Source organism: Amphiura filiformis, chromosome 3 (assembly GCF_039555335.1).
Source record: "Amphiura filiformis chromosome 3, Afil_fr2py, whole genome shotgun sequence".
Taxonomy (NCBI): Eukaryota; Metazoa; Echinodermata; class Ophiuroidea; order Amphilepidida; family Amphiuridae; genus Amphiura; species Amphiura filiformis.
In genome coordinates, this window is record NC_092630.1 from 17,887,562 (window position 1) to 17,905,342 (window position 17,781).

The following is a 17,781-nucleotide window of genomic DNA, read 5'->3' on the forward strand; positions in this document are numbered from 1 at the left end:
CATATCTTGAGCTTTTATTCAGATTTTAACCTCAAATCAAAAAATTTCGGATTTATATAGCGCCTTTTCCCAGATCTTGAAGGATTTAAAGCGCTGTAATTTCGCTGCAATGGTGAATCATTACAATCAGAACGCATCAACTAAGCCAGTTGCGGCTGTACCTGACGCAGACCTATCCGCACTTAGATTGTAACATCCACCAATTTTCTGTGCAGCTCCCTAAATTCCATTGGGTGAAGGAAGTTTTTGATAACCAAACAACTAATCACCAATTGTTAGAAAGCAGGAGGAAACCGGAGAAAGAGGTAAGGTTGAACTGAAAATGTTTACACTCTAGACATGGTTAATAATAAGCATCGATCCTTTGAAATCTTTACTGAAGCACCCAGGTTGAATACAATACACGTTGATCATAAATTGTCTCTTTTCATTTCAATTTTGTCTTTTTTGGTCTTGACCTTGACCGCCTTCTGTCCCTTTTTCTTGATTTCTGTAACTGTCCAAGACTTATACCCTGTCTTCTCTTGATTAGTGTGTGTTTCTCTACTAGCGCTGATAGCTTGCCTTGTTCTGCTAGCATGGTCAGGAAAGTGCAGATAAATGGGTCGTAGTTATGAGTACGTCGACAATCATCAATCTGTAAGAAGGCATAATAATAAATAATAACATTAATAAATATTGTAATATGTTGTCATTTAATCATTTACTTTAACACACGGTGCCCAAAGGTCCCTAAGCACTTTACATTTAAAAATATGTAACAAACACAATTTCTGCATTCTGTACACTTCTACAAAATATCCCATCTAACAGCTATTGCAGATGATAGGGTCTTCTTCTAACCCCCTCGATATCTAAGTTTATCCCTTCACTTGGTCATAAGTGGCGGGGTGTGGGGATGGAAATTTTTCTGTGGTGGGACCCCTAAAAATCCTAATAGAAGAAAAAAAAAAGCAATAACTGCCTTGTGCATTTTTTCTTTTTAGCGTGAAATGGGCGTTTTGGGCCAAATTTGCCACATTTTGCATGCTTCGCACACACTAGCCCATCCGGTACCAAAATTCACCTTAATTTTTGGCCAAAATGGTCTGAAATTGAAAATGTTCAACTATGCCAGTAGAACCAGCACAAAATATGCTTGTCTCCCCCCTTTAATTTGAATGTTTGTGCCACCACTGCGATTTATAGGTTAATGAACGCGTATTACTTATTGGGAGAGAAATTAGACAAATTAATGCACGCGCGCTGATGTTGATGCGTCTAATGCACAAGCCACGAAGGGGGGAGTACATTAGACGCATCAACATCAGCGCAAGTGCATTATTTTGTCTAATTTCTCGAGCAATAAGTAATACAAGTTCATTAATCTATTTCATACACGAGAAGAAAAAAACATGTGATTTTTACTTTTTTTATATAACATTTTATCACTAAAAATGTTGGAAAACAGACCCAAATATAAATGCATCAACCCGCCAAAATGAATCAATCCTACGCGCGCTTGAACGAAACACTACGCGTAGTAAATGCAGGAGGAGTGCACAATATACACAATCAATGCATGTTTCGTACTTTTCTAACAGCTTTTCTGATTGGCTGCTTTGATATAGGAGTGTATGAATGGTTAACAAATGGTGATAGTTTCATATCTCTATTTTAAGCAGTGAAATGCTCAAATAGCAACATATCAAATTGTCTAATATTTTGGTTGTTTTAACAAATTCATTTTTTGTTAGTTCACGAACCTTATATTTATGTCTTTTTTCCATTTCATCCTCAAGCTTTTGTTCATATATTTTAACTTCTGCTTCCACACTCTTCAACAGCTCCAGCAAGTCCTTAAAATCAAAATTAGATACACAGAAAACAATCCAATGTTATTGGTAATAAATTGTTTCTTCAGCACTTTAAGTTTCGAAACTTGCTCAAATTTAGAGCGGAAGTTTCAAAATTTCTAAACCAGCAAGTTCTTTTTCATGCACTTAACCTCACTATACATGACAAACTGACAACACATATAAGTCCAACATATGAAAACGTAATAAAGTAACCATGAATTCTAATTACTTTCATTACATTTTTTTTTTCATTCAAATTTTTACAATACCAAGCAACTATAGGGTGTGCAGACAAGCTTACCCTATGGCACCTGTTGAAACCTTGTTACTGGGTAGTCCAACATATGAAAACGTAATAAAGTAACCATGAATTCTAATTACTTTCATTACATTTTTTTTTTCATTTAAATTTTTACAATACCAAGCAACTATAGGGTGTGCAGACAAGCTTACCCTATGGCACCTGTTGAAACCTTGTTACTGGGTAGCTTCGGCTTGAGGTGTTAGGGCACTTGGATAGTATATATAGATATTTCTTTGTTTTGCTCCTCGATTTATTTTTATTCTGATCTCTGTAAGTCTTATCCACCTACCGCTGTCTAAGTATATCAGATCACTAGCTGGGTGGGAGAAAGATTACTAAGGGAGCCAAAAATAGATTGAGAACTTGTAGTTGTTGAGAGCAGTTACGTTATGAAAACAGGGCGGCTAGCGATCCGATATACTTAGAGCAGCGGTAGGTGGACAGGACTTACAGAGATCAGAATAAAAATAAATCGAAAAAAAAACAAAAAAACATAACGCCTCGAGCCGAGGCTAGTTACTGGGCCTGGATGCACATTATGAAATCCTCTCTACTTTTTAACCTTGACAATAAGTCACGTTAACAAAAGATAAAGTGAGACACTTAAAGGGGCATTTCGTGATCCACAGCCTCATCCCCCCACTTTTCCCAAAAAAAGTTGAGATTTTTACACCACTGGATACCTCTGGCTACATAATGTTTATGTACCAAATATTTCTTGCAGATTAATTCGTTTAGCAAAAATATCGCCAAATTTTAATTTCGTTCTGGTGCACCAGAACGAAATTACAACACTTTGTCTATGGAGCAGTGTAATACACATAATCATGCATAACTACATAAGCAAAATCGGAATCAACTGAAATTTTGGAAATAAGCTTTTTTCGTGGATATCTACTGAAAATGTCATAAAAAGAGGATGCTAGGATCACGAAATACTCCTTTCAGTAGATATCCACGAAAAAGCTTATTCCCAAAATTTGAGTTGATTCCGATTTCGTGTTTGCGAGTTATACATGATTATGTGTATTACACTGCTCCATAGGCCAGTGTTGTAATTTCGTTCTGGTATAGAACAAAATTCAAATTTGACAATATTTTTGCTAAAAGAATTAATCTGCAAGAAATTTTTTGGTACATGTAGTCGTATAAAAATCTCAACGTTTTTTGAAAAAAGTGGAGGGGGGGGATGAGGCTGTGGATCACGAAATGCCCTTTTAAGGCATTGTATATTTGGTTCCTAGTTATGCTATAGAGCAACAACAATAACACCGGTGCTGTCAGAATGTGAATATTTCACATAGCGGATTCAAATTTCTTGCACAAAGCAGCCTTATTATAACCAATAATGTGTTAATATTGTGAATGAAGCTGAAGTTTTTCCACTGTGCATGCTGAAGAAGTCAGCCTTTTGCTTCATTTTTCTACCTCAATATTTAAGAGATTGTTAATTCTATTTAAAACAATGATATCACCTGTGATATGTAAGACAAAAACTCCGAAAATATCATTCTTACCCTTGGAGCAAATGGTTGCTTCCCATTCTGTGATACCAGGAATGATGGTCTTGGAGGTTTCCATGTGTCAAAAAGGGTGTTGCTTCCACTTGGTAACATTCTATCACTTTCAGAGACCATCAGTTTTGACTTTTCATCACATGCCGCTTTCTTCCCAGACTGTTCACGTTTAGCCGTACTTTGTCTGGTGTGAGGGACCGTAGCAGCCGCTGCTCGAGCTACTTTTGATCTAGTGCCCATGTGCGCACCCTCCTTTGCAACAATACCAACTTTTTTTGGCATTATTAGCGGCAGTATCTGTCTGGTCCATCTCCATGATTGTTGCTTCAAGTTTAGCTCTAGCCTCTGATATCACATTACTTTTCCATTCCTTGAATTTCAACTGTTTCACACTATTTGGACTCACAGACCGTGAATGATTTGCAGATCTGATTGGCGAGTTAAACGCACTCCCTGCTTCAGATGCGGTATCGGTGCTATAGTTACTAGATGCCGGTGATGGAGGACCATTTTCAAAAACAGTTTGTATCGTCAGTGGCTTAGTAATATCAGCTGGTACTGTTGAGTCTATTATTTCTATATCATCATCATCGTCATCGTTGTCAACTTCTTTCTCTTCATGAGCATCACTGAATGTTACTCTTAATGCAGGGGAGTCACTCTTCTCACCAGCATCTGCACCTTGTTTCTTCAGAATACCCTCTGTCTTTGGAGGAGGAAGATGTTCTGGTTCTTGCTCAGAAACTTTTTCTTCTGTTTTTACTTCAGCTGCTTCAGCCTGTGGGACTACTTTCACCTCATTGGATTTGTCTGGAAAACAAAAGATCATGACATGAACGATGTATTAAAGAAATGTAAACAATGTGACTTGTGTAAGATGAAAGAACATGGTTAGGCAATAGGCATACATGATAAGAGATCAGTCAAAGGCTGTGACCTGGGACATTATGTGTAGACAGAGAGGATATTGGTGGTCTCTGCTGAAAACTTGATCGCAAATCGCTCTACTATATTACATTTGTGTGAACAATACCAATCACCAGTGATTTGGTATACCTAACGCTGCGCATGATGGCGCAGCGTTACGGGCTCTACACCCTAATCGGAGGGTTGCAAGTTTGAGCCCTGGTGGTGATATCATGTTGTGCACTTGGGCAAGGCACTTTACCTCACTTGCCTCTCTCCACCCAGAGGCGATATAGGGAGCTGTTAGGAATATTTTTCATTGAGCACCGCCCAAAGGTATGAGCATGCTATTGGGCATTGTATGGCAGCTGACATATTCTAACAACAGCGGAATAAATGTTAATCACATTGATACATGTGAAAGGCACTCTATAAATGCCAACATTTATTTATTTTTATCTATATACACACTGCAACAGCCAGTGTGATATGGGCATAAAAAGTTAATGTTTGCTTGTCCACAGTTCTGTTTCTTTTCTCCATAAGTGACTAGCATGCCAACTTTCATGAACTCTCACTCGGGTCTAAAACTCACTAAGGACCTGAACGTGGGCATGATCTGACACTTCAATTCTGGTCAACAACACTTTTGATTGTACAAAATATTTCTCACATGTAAACTTCCAATATATTGAAGTATATTACCAATTGTTGAGATGGTGGCAAACATAAACTTCATTGATTTTGAGACAAAGAAAAAGCTTCTTTGTGTCAGACTATTTTGTTTGAATAATTCAAGATGAAAATGTAAAAAACGTTCAAATTTGGGACGGTCAGTTGGACGAGGACAAGCAAACAATGGGAGGTTCTAATGAATAACAATAAAGAATAATTTGCTCAACAAAGACTTATTACATGTACATGATCACATTGCAAGCGTACCTTGTTGTGGTTTTACCATACAGTTATCTTCACTTTGCAGAGCATCTGAATCCCCTTCAGTCTTATCCTCAGTACTAGATTCACTATCCGTTTCCGTTCCACTACTGCTACTGCTGCTGCTACTACTGCTGCTGCTGCTCATACTCTTGCCATCCGTTTCCTCCGTGTCAGATTCACTGATGTATTCTGATGACGATTCTTCATCAGACTCCAGTGGTGATTTGGCATAGTTGTGGCTATCCAATGCAGCAGGAAGCCTGCCAGGGAGAGAACCAGAAGAACTTATATTTTTAATCCGAATTAGTCCTCTACGTATTACACAGAATTAAGTAATATTGTCAAGACTCTGTGAAGGGATTATACAGCTATATCCAGTAAGCTGTATATAAATCCTGTATGGGTGTTGTATTACTGCCATCTTGATCTTAACCTCAGGTGATACAGCATTATACACAGGGCTATATGAGATCTGACATCTCTGATGTAAATTCTATGAGAACATAGATACAGCAATTCTATCTCACCTGTACGGTTGCGGTATTATTGCTGTCTTGATCTTAACCTTAGGTGCTTTTTTCTTTTTCTTGAGCTGGTCATCCTTCTGAGCTGCATCTCCAGAGTCTTCTATCTCGATAATCTCCTCTTCTACTTCATTCTCTTCTTTGTTTGTGTTGATTCCTTCTTCGTTGCTTGCAGTTGATTCCCCTGAAGAATCGACTTTAGCAGGGACGTCATTACTTGAAGTCGATTCTGATACCATTTTGACTGGGGCATCACTGCTTGATGAGGCTGATTCTGACACTTTAGGTTTTTCTGCTGGTTGTTTTGCTTTCTCTTCATTTGATTTCTTTGCTGACTGAGCAGTTTGTTGACTTTTCCCTTGGTGTGTTAGGTGTGGTCTGTTAACATGCATGAGCTGAAAATAATACAAATTTAATCCACTTAAAGATGCTGTCAAATTGTTCATAGTCAATTGCTGTGTGTTAAGCATGACAGGGCACTAGGGCAGTGAGTGTGAGCAATGTACAATTCTCATAAATTTTTATTTAATGTTTTTTTTTTCCCTAACATCCATCACATAAGGTTGGTCTTAACCCTGGAATTATGGAAATTTTTGGGCCTCATTATGCCCTCATAATTGCCAATTGTTGGTCTAAATTATATAAAATTATACATATTTTGAATGCCAAAAATTTGACAACTTCATCTGTGAGGTTAAATTGGGGCAACAATGGTGTGTAACAAAAACGTTCTTGAGTTGAAAAAAAAAAAAAATTAATTAAAAAAAATTAGATAATCTAGGACCTGTTTTTTTTAAATAATTATTTTGAATTTTGATCAACTTCACCAAAAATTGTTTTAATTCTGTTCCCACAAGATACAGTACAAAGTGACTGTGCCACATTCTGAACCAGTCAAAAAGGAGGTCATTTTGAAAATTGAGTTATTGTAATCATCATCTTGCCCAGTAACTAAGTCTAGTATTGGGTTATTTATTCCAGTTGAAATCCACACACCCCTATGGAAGACATGACCTTAATCTCCCACACATGGGGTGTAGATTTCAAATGGAGTCACCTATTCAGGTAACCCAATTTGAAATTCACACTCAGTATGGAGGATTACGATCGGATCATGTCTTACACAGGGGGTGTGTAGTAGGTCAAAGTGCCCCATTTAGCAGTTAGGTCATACACAAGTCCTTGTTCACTTACTTGCTCTAGTGCGTCTAGTATAATTTGTTTGTTAGTACGCAGTGTGCCCAGTCTTTGCTCATATGCCAATCTGCGATCAGCAACCACTGCCATGAGATTGAAACGGATATCTGATGATCCTCTGTACAGGTGACAAAATATAAAAAGCATGTAAGATGGGATAAACCTTTTGCTGCACGTCAAATGATTTCTCTCAATTTAATCAATTAATTGTGTATGGCACATCCCTGAAAACACTGCAGTACCCAGCAAACAGCAACATTTTAAAAATGGTCAAAAAGTATTGTTTTGAGACCCAGCTGTGTCTTTATCGCCTGATATAACACGAGACGACAGCATTCTTTTAAGTGGAACAACAAGGCAGCATGCCGAGTTCGGTAAGTGAGCAGTGGCATAGCCAAGGGAAAAAGGGGGGCAGCTTCCCCCTGTAAGAAGTCTTGCCGCTGTGGGATGCTGGCACTGACGATACTTAAGATTTGTAGGCTTTTTTTTGTACTTTTAGCCCATTTTAACCATTTTCGTCAAAGTTTTCCCCCTTGAAATTTGTCTTGCCCCCCCTTTCCCACCCTCTGAATAAGTGTTGGCTACGTCACTGTAGTTAAGGCTGCACTATTATACCGTCCAGCATGTGTTGATATTGATGATAATTGTTGCGTAAGAATTGCAAGGATAAAAGTAACACACAAATTTGAAAAAGGAATATCATTAAGATGTAATCTTACCCTTCATTCTCCAGCCTTTCAGCAATCACTCGCCTGAATTTTTCTGTCCATTCTTCATGATCACCCCAAGGACCTGATCATAACAAAATGTATTGATCATTATTCAATAAACACACACCTAGAACTGAGCTACCAATCAGAAAAGAGTTTTGAAAGGTGAAAGCAGGAGTACGTGTAGCTTCACTCAAGGGTTGAAATTTTCCTTAAATGTAAATTTGATAACTGATGTTACATTATGTCTTTTATGCATGGCATATTTTAGTACAAGTTCTGGGAGGGGATGACATCTCTCTCTTTATTTTGTTTTTGAGAATTAGGCATTCATATACCGTATTCATTACAATTTTGGGCGGGCGCTTATTTTTTACCTGGTTTACCTAATTTTTCGTCAGAGGCGATTATTAGAGATGAATTTACGTTCATTATAAAAGGGTCCTGAGACATTCTGGTAGCTTTTCTGATGTAGAAAATGTATTGCAAGTTTACACCGGATGTGTAGTGCTCCAGCTATTTCACTATTTCACTATATCAACATCTATCTGTCACTTCAACATTAATGGTACCCTTTAGCAAATTGAATATACCCTGGGTATACATGACCTTAATCTTCCCCAGGGAGTGTACATGGGAGATTAAGCTCATGGAATCCATAGGGGTGTATATAACTAGAATAGCCCAGTATTTTCTTTCTCCGCATTAACATAAAAATACAAATCAGTAGCAAAGTGTTGTCAAATTTGCCAATGACATCACTGAATGACATCCACTTTTCAGGATATAATAATAGAGCCTTCCCTTACCATGATCTATTGGATATGGCTTCAATCCATCCAATTCAAATAATCTACCATTAATAGGTACATAGCTAACAAAATGGAAGGCTTCATGAGTTCTATTGGTTGTAGCTATACCAGACTGCTTCTCCTTCACCTTCTTTGGTTCAGGGTGGGCGTGGGAGTTATGCACTTTCGCAATCTGGGCTACGTTGCCTATTGCATAACCTTTGCTCTGAAAATAAACCAAGAACAATACAGTGTTAGGCAATGAAAAAAAAAACATTCTATACACCCGACTGATCTTTTGCAAATATGTGACCCTGTGACATAGTTAAAGTGAAAATACTAATTGCTGTACAATATTTGATAAAATATTGGGAAAATATCTAAAGACCAAATTTGATGCATAGTACTGGTCACCTTTGGTGAGAAAAACAAGTTCTTTAAAAACATAAGATTTTGGCATCAATAATATTTCTATAAAAGAGAGGATGTTGACCCAAAGAGCTTATGGGTGGATCTCAGTTTATCACAATGAAAAGTAAAAGTAAAATGAATAGTAATAATATAGAATGATCTTCATGAAGTTATTAACCTCTTTCATGAAGTTATTAACCTCCTCAAGGCTTTGATAACAAAAGAAATGCTATCGTCATGTTCTTCCCACATTTCTTGGTAATGGAAATGTGCCAAAAAAATGAAGAAAGACAATAGATGGCAGTGGACCACAATTGTTCCTACTTGACCACTTGCCCATCTTGGAAATCAAACATGATGAATATTAATTAATATTAATATGATTGGCTATTAAAGGGACGCCCCTTACTTTTGAGAATCCTCATTGGTTAAAAGTGTATTTTGGGGTGACCTATTATTAACATCAGTTCCACATAGTTTTATATCAATCCCAAGATAAGTTAGTCTAATCTACAACTTGACTCAGAGAGCACCTAACTGAGGTGTTCGAAGAAGATTATAAAACGCCATCGAAATGTGAAAAGCTTATCTTCAGAAATAAAATAGTTATGCTTAAAGATATAAACATCAATAAGTGTACTTGTGTGTTAATGGCCACGCTATTCGTTCGTCACATGGAGGCAGCGGAAAAACTAACTTTTGTTGAAGATGGAACATTTCTGGCGCTATTCATTCGTTACATGGTAGCAGCTAGGTTTACGACACCTGAAATGTTCTTCAAGCTAGTAGAACTGTAATCTGAAAGATGCATCTAATGTGGAGGAAGTCTAACGGAATCCCAATAGCTATGGGTGAGTTATCCATATTTGTTAAAGTAGTGAAATTGGCATTGTGGTGTAAATTTGAATCCGACATTCAAATTGGTGTTAGTCACACTAGGCCTCGCATTAGAAGATTTAGTTTCAGTCAAGCATTATGGCAGATGCAAATTTAAATTTTGGCTTTGATGATTCACCCTTTTATGTAATGATGACCTGTCTTTACCAACAGGTAATAAAATAAATTTTGAAAGAAAATGGCCAAGTGTGCCGGATAAACTAAACAAGTCAGTTCGCTTAATTTTTTTAATTGTAACCACTTACAAGCGATTTTAAATTACTAAAGAAGCAACATTTTAATATGATATCGTATCTATTTGATTCAAACTATGAAGATAGCCATTTGGTACCCCAAATATGGGTACACCGTACCAGTTTATCAGGGAAGTGCCACTTCCCTGATTTTATCACTAAAGGACTACAGTCAGACGGACTGTGGAGTGATGAGTTTATTTTGTGTTCACTTTAGTCAGGAAGACTATTGTGACATTTTGCCGCACACAGGCATGTTTGGGTACCTCCATTTGGGTACACCATTTTATCAGGGAAGTGCCACTTCACACGAGACCTAATGGTGACGTGATGGGTTTTGCTTTATCACTTAAGTCAGGACGACTATCAGACTATTGTGATGTTTTGCCGCACAGGCACTTTTTGGGTACCTCCAATTGGGTATGCCATTTCATCAGGGAAGTGCCACTTCCTGATTTTATCACTAGGTACTAGGGTGCATACGAGACCTAATGGTGATGTGATAGGTTTAACTGAGTCACTTTACTCAGGGAAGACCTTTGTGATGTTCGCCGCACAGGTATTTTTGGCTACTTTTATGATTTGGCTCAAGGATAAGATATAATGTTGAATTGTTGATGTTATTTTAATATCATAATAACTTTGAATTCAAGTTAGGATCTTTCTTTTTAGTGAAAAGAAAGTTTAATTGCTTAGAGATATAAACATCAATAAGTGTACTTGTGTGTTAATGGCCACGCTATTCGTTCGTCACAGACCCACTCCAACAAAACCCAAAACAAGTTGCCAGGCATGTTTTTGAGTTATACATGTAGGCTTCTAAAGATGACATTCTGATAAAAAAAAAAATCAAATTTTTTTGAAATTCTTAATTTCATGGTATTTGACTGTGGGACTAATGCAAGCGTCAATTTGAAGCTTGAACCTACCCACCTCAAGCCACGACATATTATCAATGTCGATTTGATGCCGATGATTACAGTCATACTTTTGTTTGGTCAATCATCGGTATCGAACCAACGTCGATAATATGTCGATGCCTTGAGGTGGATACATGTAGGTTCAAGCTTCAAATTGACAAGTGGATTCTAAAATCTATTAAAAGTATTAAAAAGAGGTTTATTTAATTAATAAATAACAGTTGAACTAGGATAATCCCTATTCAATTTTGCGTGAAGCAGAAAACTAATTGCCCCATTTCTCAGAATTGGAATCAATTGGTAAAAATATAAAGGTGTCATTTACAAAATTATCCACATCTTGAAAAGTATTGATGTTATTTACATGTATGTAATTGTGCTATCATTTTAAAGGTTATTTGCCTAGTGCTTACACTTAAATTCAAATCATGAAATGTCAAAAATGCGTCTTGTTCCTGGTTTTGTCAGAGTGGGTCACATATTTATAATTACATTGTATGTTCTACTGTAAGTTGGCAACATGACCTTTGCCCCATTTGTGTAAGATGATTTAAAATACATTAATATATCTTAAAAGATCCATGAATGTTGGTCATGTTCCGTCTTCTGGCCAGCCTATATACATGTATAGTAGCTTACCTCTGGCGTGAAGTTTTTGCTGAATGTTTTGAGACTGAGAAGTGTTTGACCCAGGTTGATATCACCACAGTTGAGAAGTACACTGAGCAGAGCATGGGTAGCACAAGAATTGGGAACAATCTGAAATTATCCAAACAAATTTACACAGTATATTACACTCAATGCAATAGATTCGGCCCTGTAGTCCTGCAATTGCTGATGATGAACTTATCATGCAATTTTTGTACTGGACCAGAAACTTTTCTGGTCCAGTACAGGGGGGTTGGATGCGATATCCCTATTTTTGATGTCGCCATTTTTACACATAATCATGATATCTTCACAAACAATTCTAAATGTGCTATGTGTGTGCCAAAGCAAAATTATGTTATTCTTAAACCTATAATGCATTGTACATGTTAGTCAAAATATCCACCGATACAACACATACATTAGCAACAAGTATAAATCAACTATTCACCCACCTGCTGTGCAAAGAACATACTGTTGACAACTTCTGCATCGCTAACAAAAGCCTCATCTGAAGGAGACATCTTGCGTCTGGCCCTGCGCTCCTCAATCCATTTGAAGAGGAAGATGAAGCCAAACACTGGTCCTTCTATAGGCTTCTGTAAGTCATAGATTTCTTCTACCTGAACTCCTGTTACACCTACATGTAGAAAGCAAGTACAACTGTATATCTTGAAATCCACACATCCTTAATTTGGAAGAAATGACCATAATCTCCCACACAGGGGTGTACCAGAGGATGTTTAAAGACATTCCCACAACACAATGGGGTTTCTGACCTTGTATGTCTGGCTTTTGTACACATGTGGTACAGTTGATCATACCTTGCATTGGGATTGTGTGAAAATATCTGGTGTTTTCATCCTATTATTTAACATTCAAAACATCGAGACTTAGGAATAAAATTAATGCAGTGGGACATATATGAATGTTTCCTGTAAGAAAATCAAATATCAGTCCTAAGTCTCAACTATTAGCTCGTTGGCTGCAGTTTTGAAATTATCATTTTTGTGTGTGTGGCAATGGGGACTTTGCCTTTAAAATTAGGTTATATTGATCAAATTTCCCAATCATAGTGCATTGTAGGAATGCCTTTAAGCCTCCTCTGGGGGTGTACATTGTAGATTTTAAATGGAGTCACTTATTCAGGTAACCCCATCTGAAATTCACACTCACTGTGTGGAAGACTAAGCTCATGTCTTCCATAGGGAGTGTTTGGATTTCAACTGGAATGGCCTGTTTGTAGTGCTTCAGCATCCTGGGAATCATGCTACAGCAGGGGTTAAAGGGTTATCATCCGGGTTTAAAAAAAATGGTTTGCTGTTCTTATGCTTAAAAAATGGTACCCTGCTTTTCAAAAATATCCAGTAGACAGAATATTTAATATATCCCCAAAATGTTTTTTAAGATTTTTTACTTACCAAACTCTTCAACTAGGAGAGTGAACAGCCCTGAAAAACAAAAGAATAACATGCTGTCATTTGTCTGCTCGGTGCTTTTCATCAAGATGTTCCACTACACTGACCTGTATGTTTCTATTTAATCCAGTAAGTTTGCTGGCCTACATTCATATACCGTAACCACTCGGGTATAAGCCCACCCCCTAGATGATTGATTTCACTTCAAAATGGGGTGGGCTTATACCCGGGGAGGGGCTAGTACTTACTTGAATTTAGAATAAGAAAAATCATCCCTGGGAATCATCCCCATTTGTATATGCCCAATGTACCAGTAATTTCTATCATCTATGTCAATTTCTTAACATTCTAAGTGAGAATGTTAATTATCAGCTGATTTTTTTTGTTTGTTCTTAAATGTGAGAGAAAAGCATTGATTTGATTTTATAACTTGGCCAAAATTTAGTACTGGGCTTATAGCCGAGTGCACCCTTGTTCCCAGAATGTTTTGAAAAATAGGGGGTGGGCTTATACCTGAAGGTGGGCTTATACCCGGGTGGTTACGGTATATTCATATGAATATATATGATGTAGTACATCAAAGGAGGGGGAGAGACTAAGATATAAAAATATTTTAGAAAAAAAAATATTAAGAATTTGGGATGGTTTTTCCACTTAAAATATGAATGCCTCAAGTGATCAATTTTAGCAGCTCGAAGACTTTACATTGTACAATCTCTCTAAAAAACGCTATATATAGTCCCATTTCAAATACCTGGTCAAAATGATGCGACCAAAAATTTTAGTTTCCTTCTAGGATCTAGCCCAAGAACAACCGATATCCTGAGACTGGCTGACAGCCACAGTGACATTGTTGATACTGAGATTTGTATCGGAAATTGGTTTGTTGTTGAGTATGATGGGGCTCATTTTCCAGGTGAAGTGATTGAAATCGGGCAAACTGTATTTCAGTAAATGCAACAAGCAGGAAATCACACAAAATGGTCTCAACCAAAGATGACCAAACAATAATAGCAAACATTCTATACCGGCACCTCAGAAGGCAATTTTAAAGAAACTTACAGAGCCGATCATAAAGAAACTTACACTCCGGCTCCGACCGGGAGTTCCAACAGGTGATGTGTATGTGTTTGTATTTGTTTAATGTGCATTCACATACACACTTAGCCGTCGGTACGAAGAAATCGTTGCTCCAAAAATGATTGCAAATTACACATTCGTAATCATTTTTCACCACAAAATATGATATGAAAACACAGGTGAGCAATGTATGATATGTAGGTATGCCAGGTGAATTCAAATTTGCCATCAAACTGCATGCATCATTTTATATATCAAATTAAAGCCCTTGAGTAAAGAAAGCCAACCCTGAAAACATTTTTGTCATAGCACTTTCCGTAGCAAAGTTACATAGTCAAAGATTGACTTTCATCAAAAAGATTCAGCTAGCAAAATTCCAAAAAAAAGCATTTCGGGGGTGTTTCTAGATCTAGTCTCATGACGATAGCAGCTTTTTTTAATGGAACTGCTATCAAAATCCCTTTGAAATTCCATGTGCGAGTCTCTCATCACCAAAAAAATCATATATTTGTGTCAAGTGAAGTATAGACAACATATTTATGTAGGTTTCCTTGAGCAAGCGGTTCTTTTAAATTTCAATGTAAATTTGTATTGCCGGTTTTGGCCATTTTGCTGACTAGCAAATGTGTTTTGACGTTTCCCTCTCATACCTAATATATATGGAGAGGTGAAACAGGTTGTTAATTATTGTCAATATTAATATTTTGCGACATTCATAATGAAAATAATTAACACTGAAGACACCCTATGGCACCTTCTACAACTTGAGAACAAGTCCTCAAACGTTTGAAATTTGTAGTTACTACAACAGCACTCATGGATACTGTCACACAGTGTCATCGCCCCGATATCTTCATGGCAGAAAATGCCATGGTAGCTTGAATCCACAGCCACGCGTGGCCATTGTGTTCCCACCTGTTTAATAGTTTTTAAACGCATTAAATGGGCTGAAGGACATCCGACTAAGGCTAATGACATTAGCCTGTGACTGTCATCTGCTTTGACTGCCTCTACGATAGTCTCCTACACAGCCAGTTTGTGTCAGTCGGTCTGACACTAGTCGATCCTGTATGTTCGTGATAGCCACATACAGTCTGGCCCGAGACTACCTCCACGAGGGTCTACGCTGCGCTATTTAAAATCTGAATTTTGGACACTTTTTCAGCTCAAGATGCACGCTAGTTTCTCAGTACACAAACTAACAATGATAATATCTGTTGAACATATATATGTTCAAGTGCAAGGAATTGAGGAACCAGATCTGGTTTCTTTATTATACGAAATCATTTACGGGAGATATTCATCATTTTCTACACGGTATCCAAAGATTTATCGTCTGAATATCAATTGTGCATATATAGCACATTTACGTGTATCGATCCCGTGTATTCAGTTCAGTGTCTCTTGTTGTATAATGTAATTATTAACCGGGCGATGTCAATCCCAATTACTTTTAACGACCCATGATCTTGTTCAATCACTTGATAATCGTACCCAAACAGACATGATAATTATGGATTTTACCAAGGCTTTTGATTCTTTTCCCACAACCGGCTTTTACTTAAACTAAATCATTTTGGCATTCGTAACAAAACCCACACTTGGATCACAAATTTCCTTATGCACCGCAAACAGAGGGTCGTTGTCGGGGGTGAAAACTCGGCTTGGACAGAAGTTGTATCTGGCGTTCCCCAGGGTACGGTTCTGGGACCTTTGCTTTTCTTAGTTTTTATAAATGACTTGCCCCAAAATATAAAATCAGAGGTTCGGCTTTTTGCCGATGATTGCGTGGTATAGACAAATAACTAATGAGTTTGATCATACTCAACTTCAAGAAGACTTACACACACTGGTGAAATGGCAAGATATGTGGCAATTGCACTTCAACATCAAAAAGTGCTATGTCATGCGTATAACGCATGCCCGTACCCAGAAATACTATGAATACACACTGGGGATACCGTCCTTGCAGATACCAACTGCCACCCTTATCTTGGGGTGAATTTATCCAGTAATCTCACTTGGAGTAAACACATAAACCAAATTACATCAAATGCAAACAGAAACCTCAATTTCATACATGTAAGAAGGAATCTCTATTCATGCACTAAACAAATAAAACAAACAGCCTATACACATTGTATATGTCATTAGCCCGTCCTCTTGTGGAGTACCGGTACTCATCATCGGTGTGGGATCCACAGCAAGCTGATCTCACCAACCAAATCGAGATGGTACAGAGGAGGGCTGCACGTTCGTGTCAAATGACTATAGGCGTACAAGTAGTGTCACAAACATGTTGAATGAACTTGAGTGGTACTCTCTTCAGAACAGACGTACCGCTAACCGGCTCACAATTCTCCAGAAAGCAAGAATGGGACTCCTGCCCCTGCCGGTCGATGACCTCCTTCAGCCACCCCGTCGTCTATCAAGGCACTCACACGCTAACGCCTACCAGATTCCAGCTGCAAATAAGAACTGCTTAAAGCATTCCTTTTTCATCAGACCATTTCCGATTGGAACAAATTGCCATACCACATAACCACTGTAACTGAACCCATGAACTTTAAGACCCAAGTACTCAACCACCTCCAGAAGTTCGACTAATTAGCACCATCAGCGCACAACAACCCTGATCGTCTGGCTCCACTTGGAGCGTTGACCAGTATACAACCAGATCCAGATCCAGATGTCGGTGTGTGTCATGATCATCATGATGTAGGGTAGCCGAATTCGACAGGCATGGCAGCAAAGATCGGGCCTTACGTATGTAAAATAATGGATAATTCTCACCTGGATCGCTCTCTAATTCCAGCCATCCCTCGTTCATGTTGTCTTTTTATGTTACAGTCATTATTAAGGTATAAATCAACTGCAATATGAAGAGATTCGTAGTATTTGTCTCTGCTAAATCCGCAAACAATCGACCTTTTTCTCTGTTGGGATCTGTTGACGCCTGCTGGTTGACCCCAGGTTGACCCCTGTTACAACGCCCTCTTGCTTTTAGGGATCTGTCACAAAAAAATCATTGAGAAATAAAAGCAGTCGAGAGTGAGAGAAAGGAAGTAAGAAACTATAAGCGGGAAGTATAGGGTCTAGTAGGCCTAAGAAAGAAAGAAAGAAAGAAAGAACTTGAAAGAAAGAAAGAACTTGAAAGAAAGAAAGAAAGAAGAAAATTATTAGAAAGAAGAAACTTAAAGAAAGAAAGACAGAAAGAAAGACAGACAGATCATCATCATACAGAAAGAAAGAACTTAAGAAAGAAAGAAAGAAGGCTAAAGAAAGAAAGAAAGAAAGAAAGAAAGAAAGGAAACGAAAGAAAGAGAAGAAAGAAAGAAAGAAAGAAAGAAAAAAGAAAGAAAGAAAGAAAGGAAGGAAAAGAAAGAAAGAGAGAAAGAAAGAAAGAAAGAAAGAAAGAAAGAAAGAAAGAAAGAAAGAAAGAAAGAAA

General features: G+C 37.7%; 1 protein-coding gene across 1 annotated transcript; it reads right to left on the reverse strand.

Moving 5' to 3' along the window:
* Positions 1 to 305: 305 nt before the first annotated feature.
* LOC140148150 (ubiquitin carboxyl-terminal hydrolase BAP1-like) lies at positions 306 to 17,269 on the reverse strand. The gene is given in 13 exon segments (XM_072170009.1): positions 306 to 637; positions 1,746 to 1,838; positions 3,660 to 3,914; positions 3,916 to 4,469; positions 5,508 to 5,764; positions 6,032 to 6,423; positions 7,223 to 7,343; positions 7,945 to 8,017; positions 8,745 to 8,952; positions 11,827 to 11,946; positions 12,291 to 12,475; positions 13,257 to 13,286; positions 17,127 to 17,269. Coding segments are annotated over 13 exon segments (2,535 nt in total). The 5' UTR covers positions 17,164 to 17,269; the 3' UTR covers positions 306 to 427.
* Between the last annotated feature and the right edge of the window lie 512 nt (positions 17,270 to 17,781).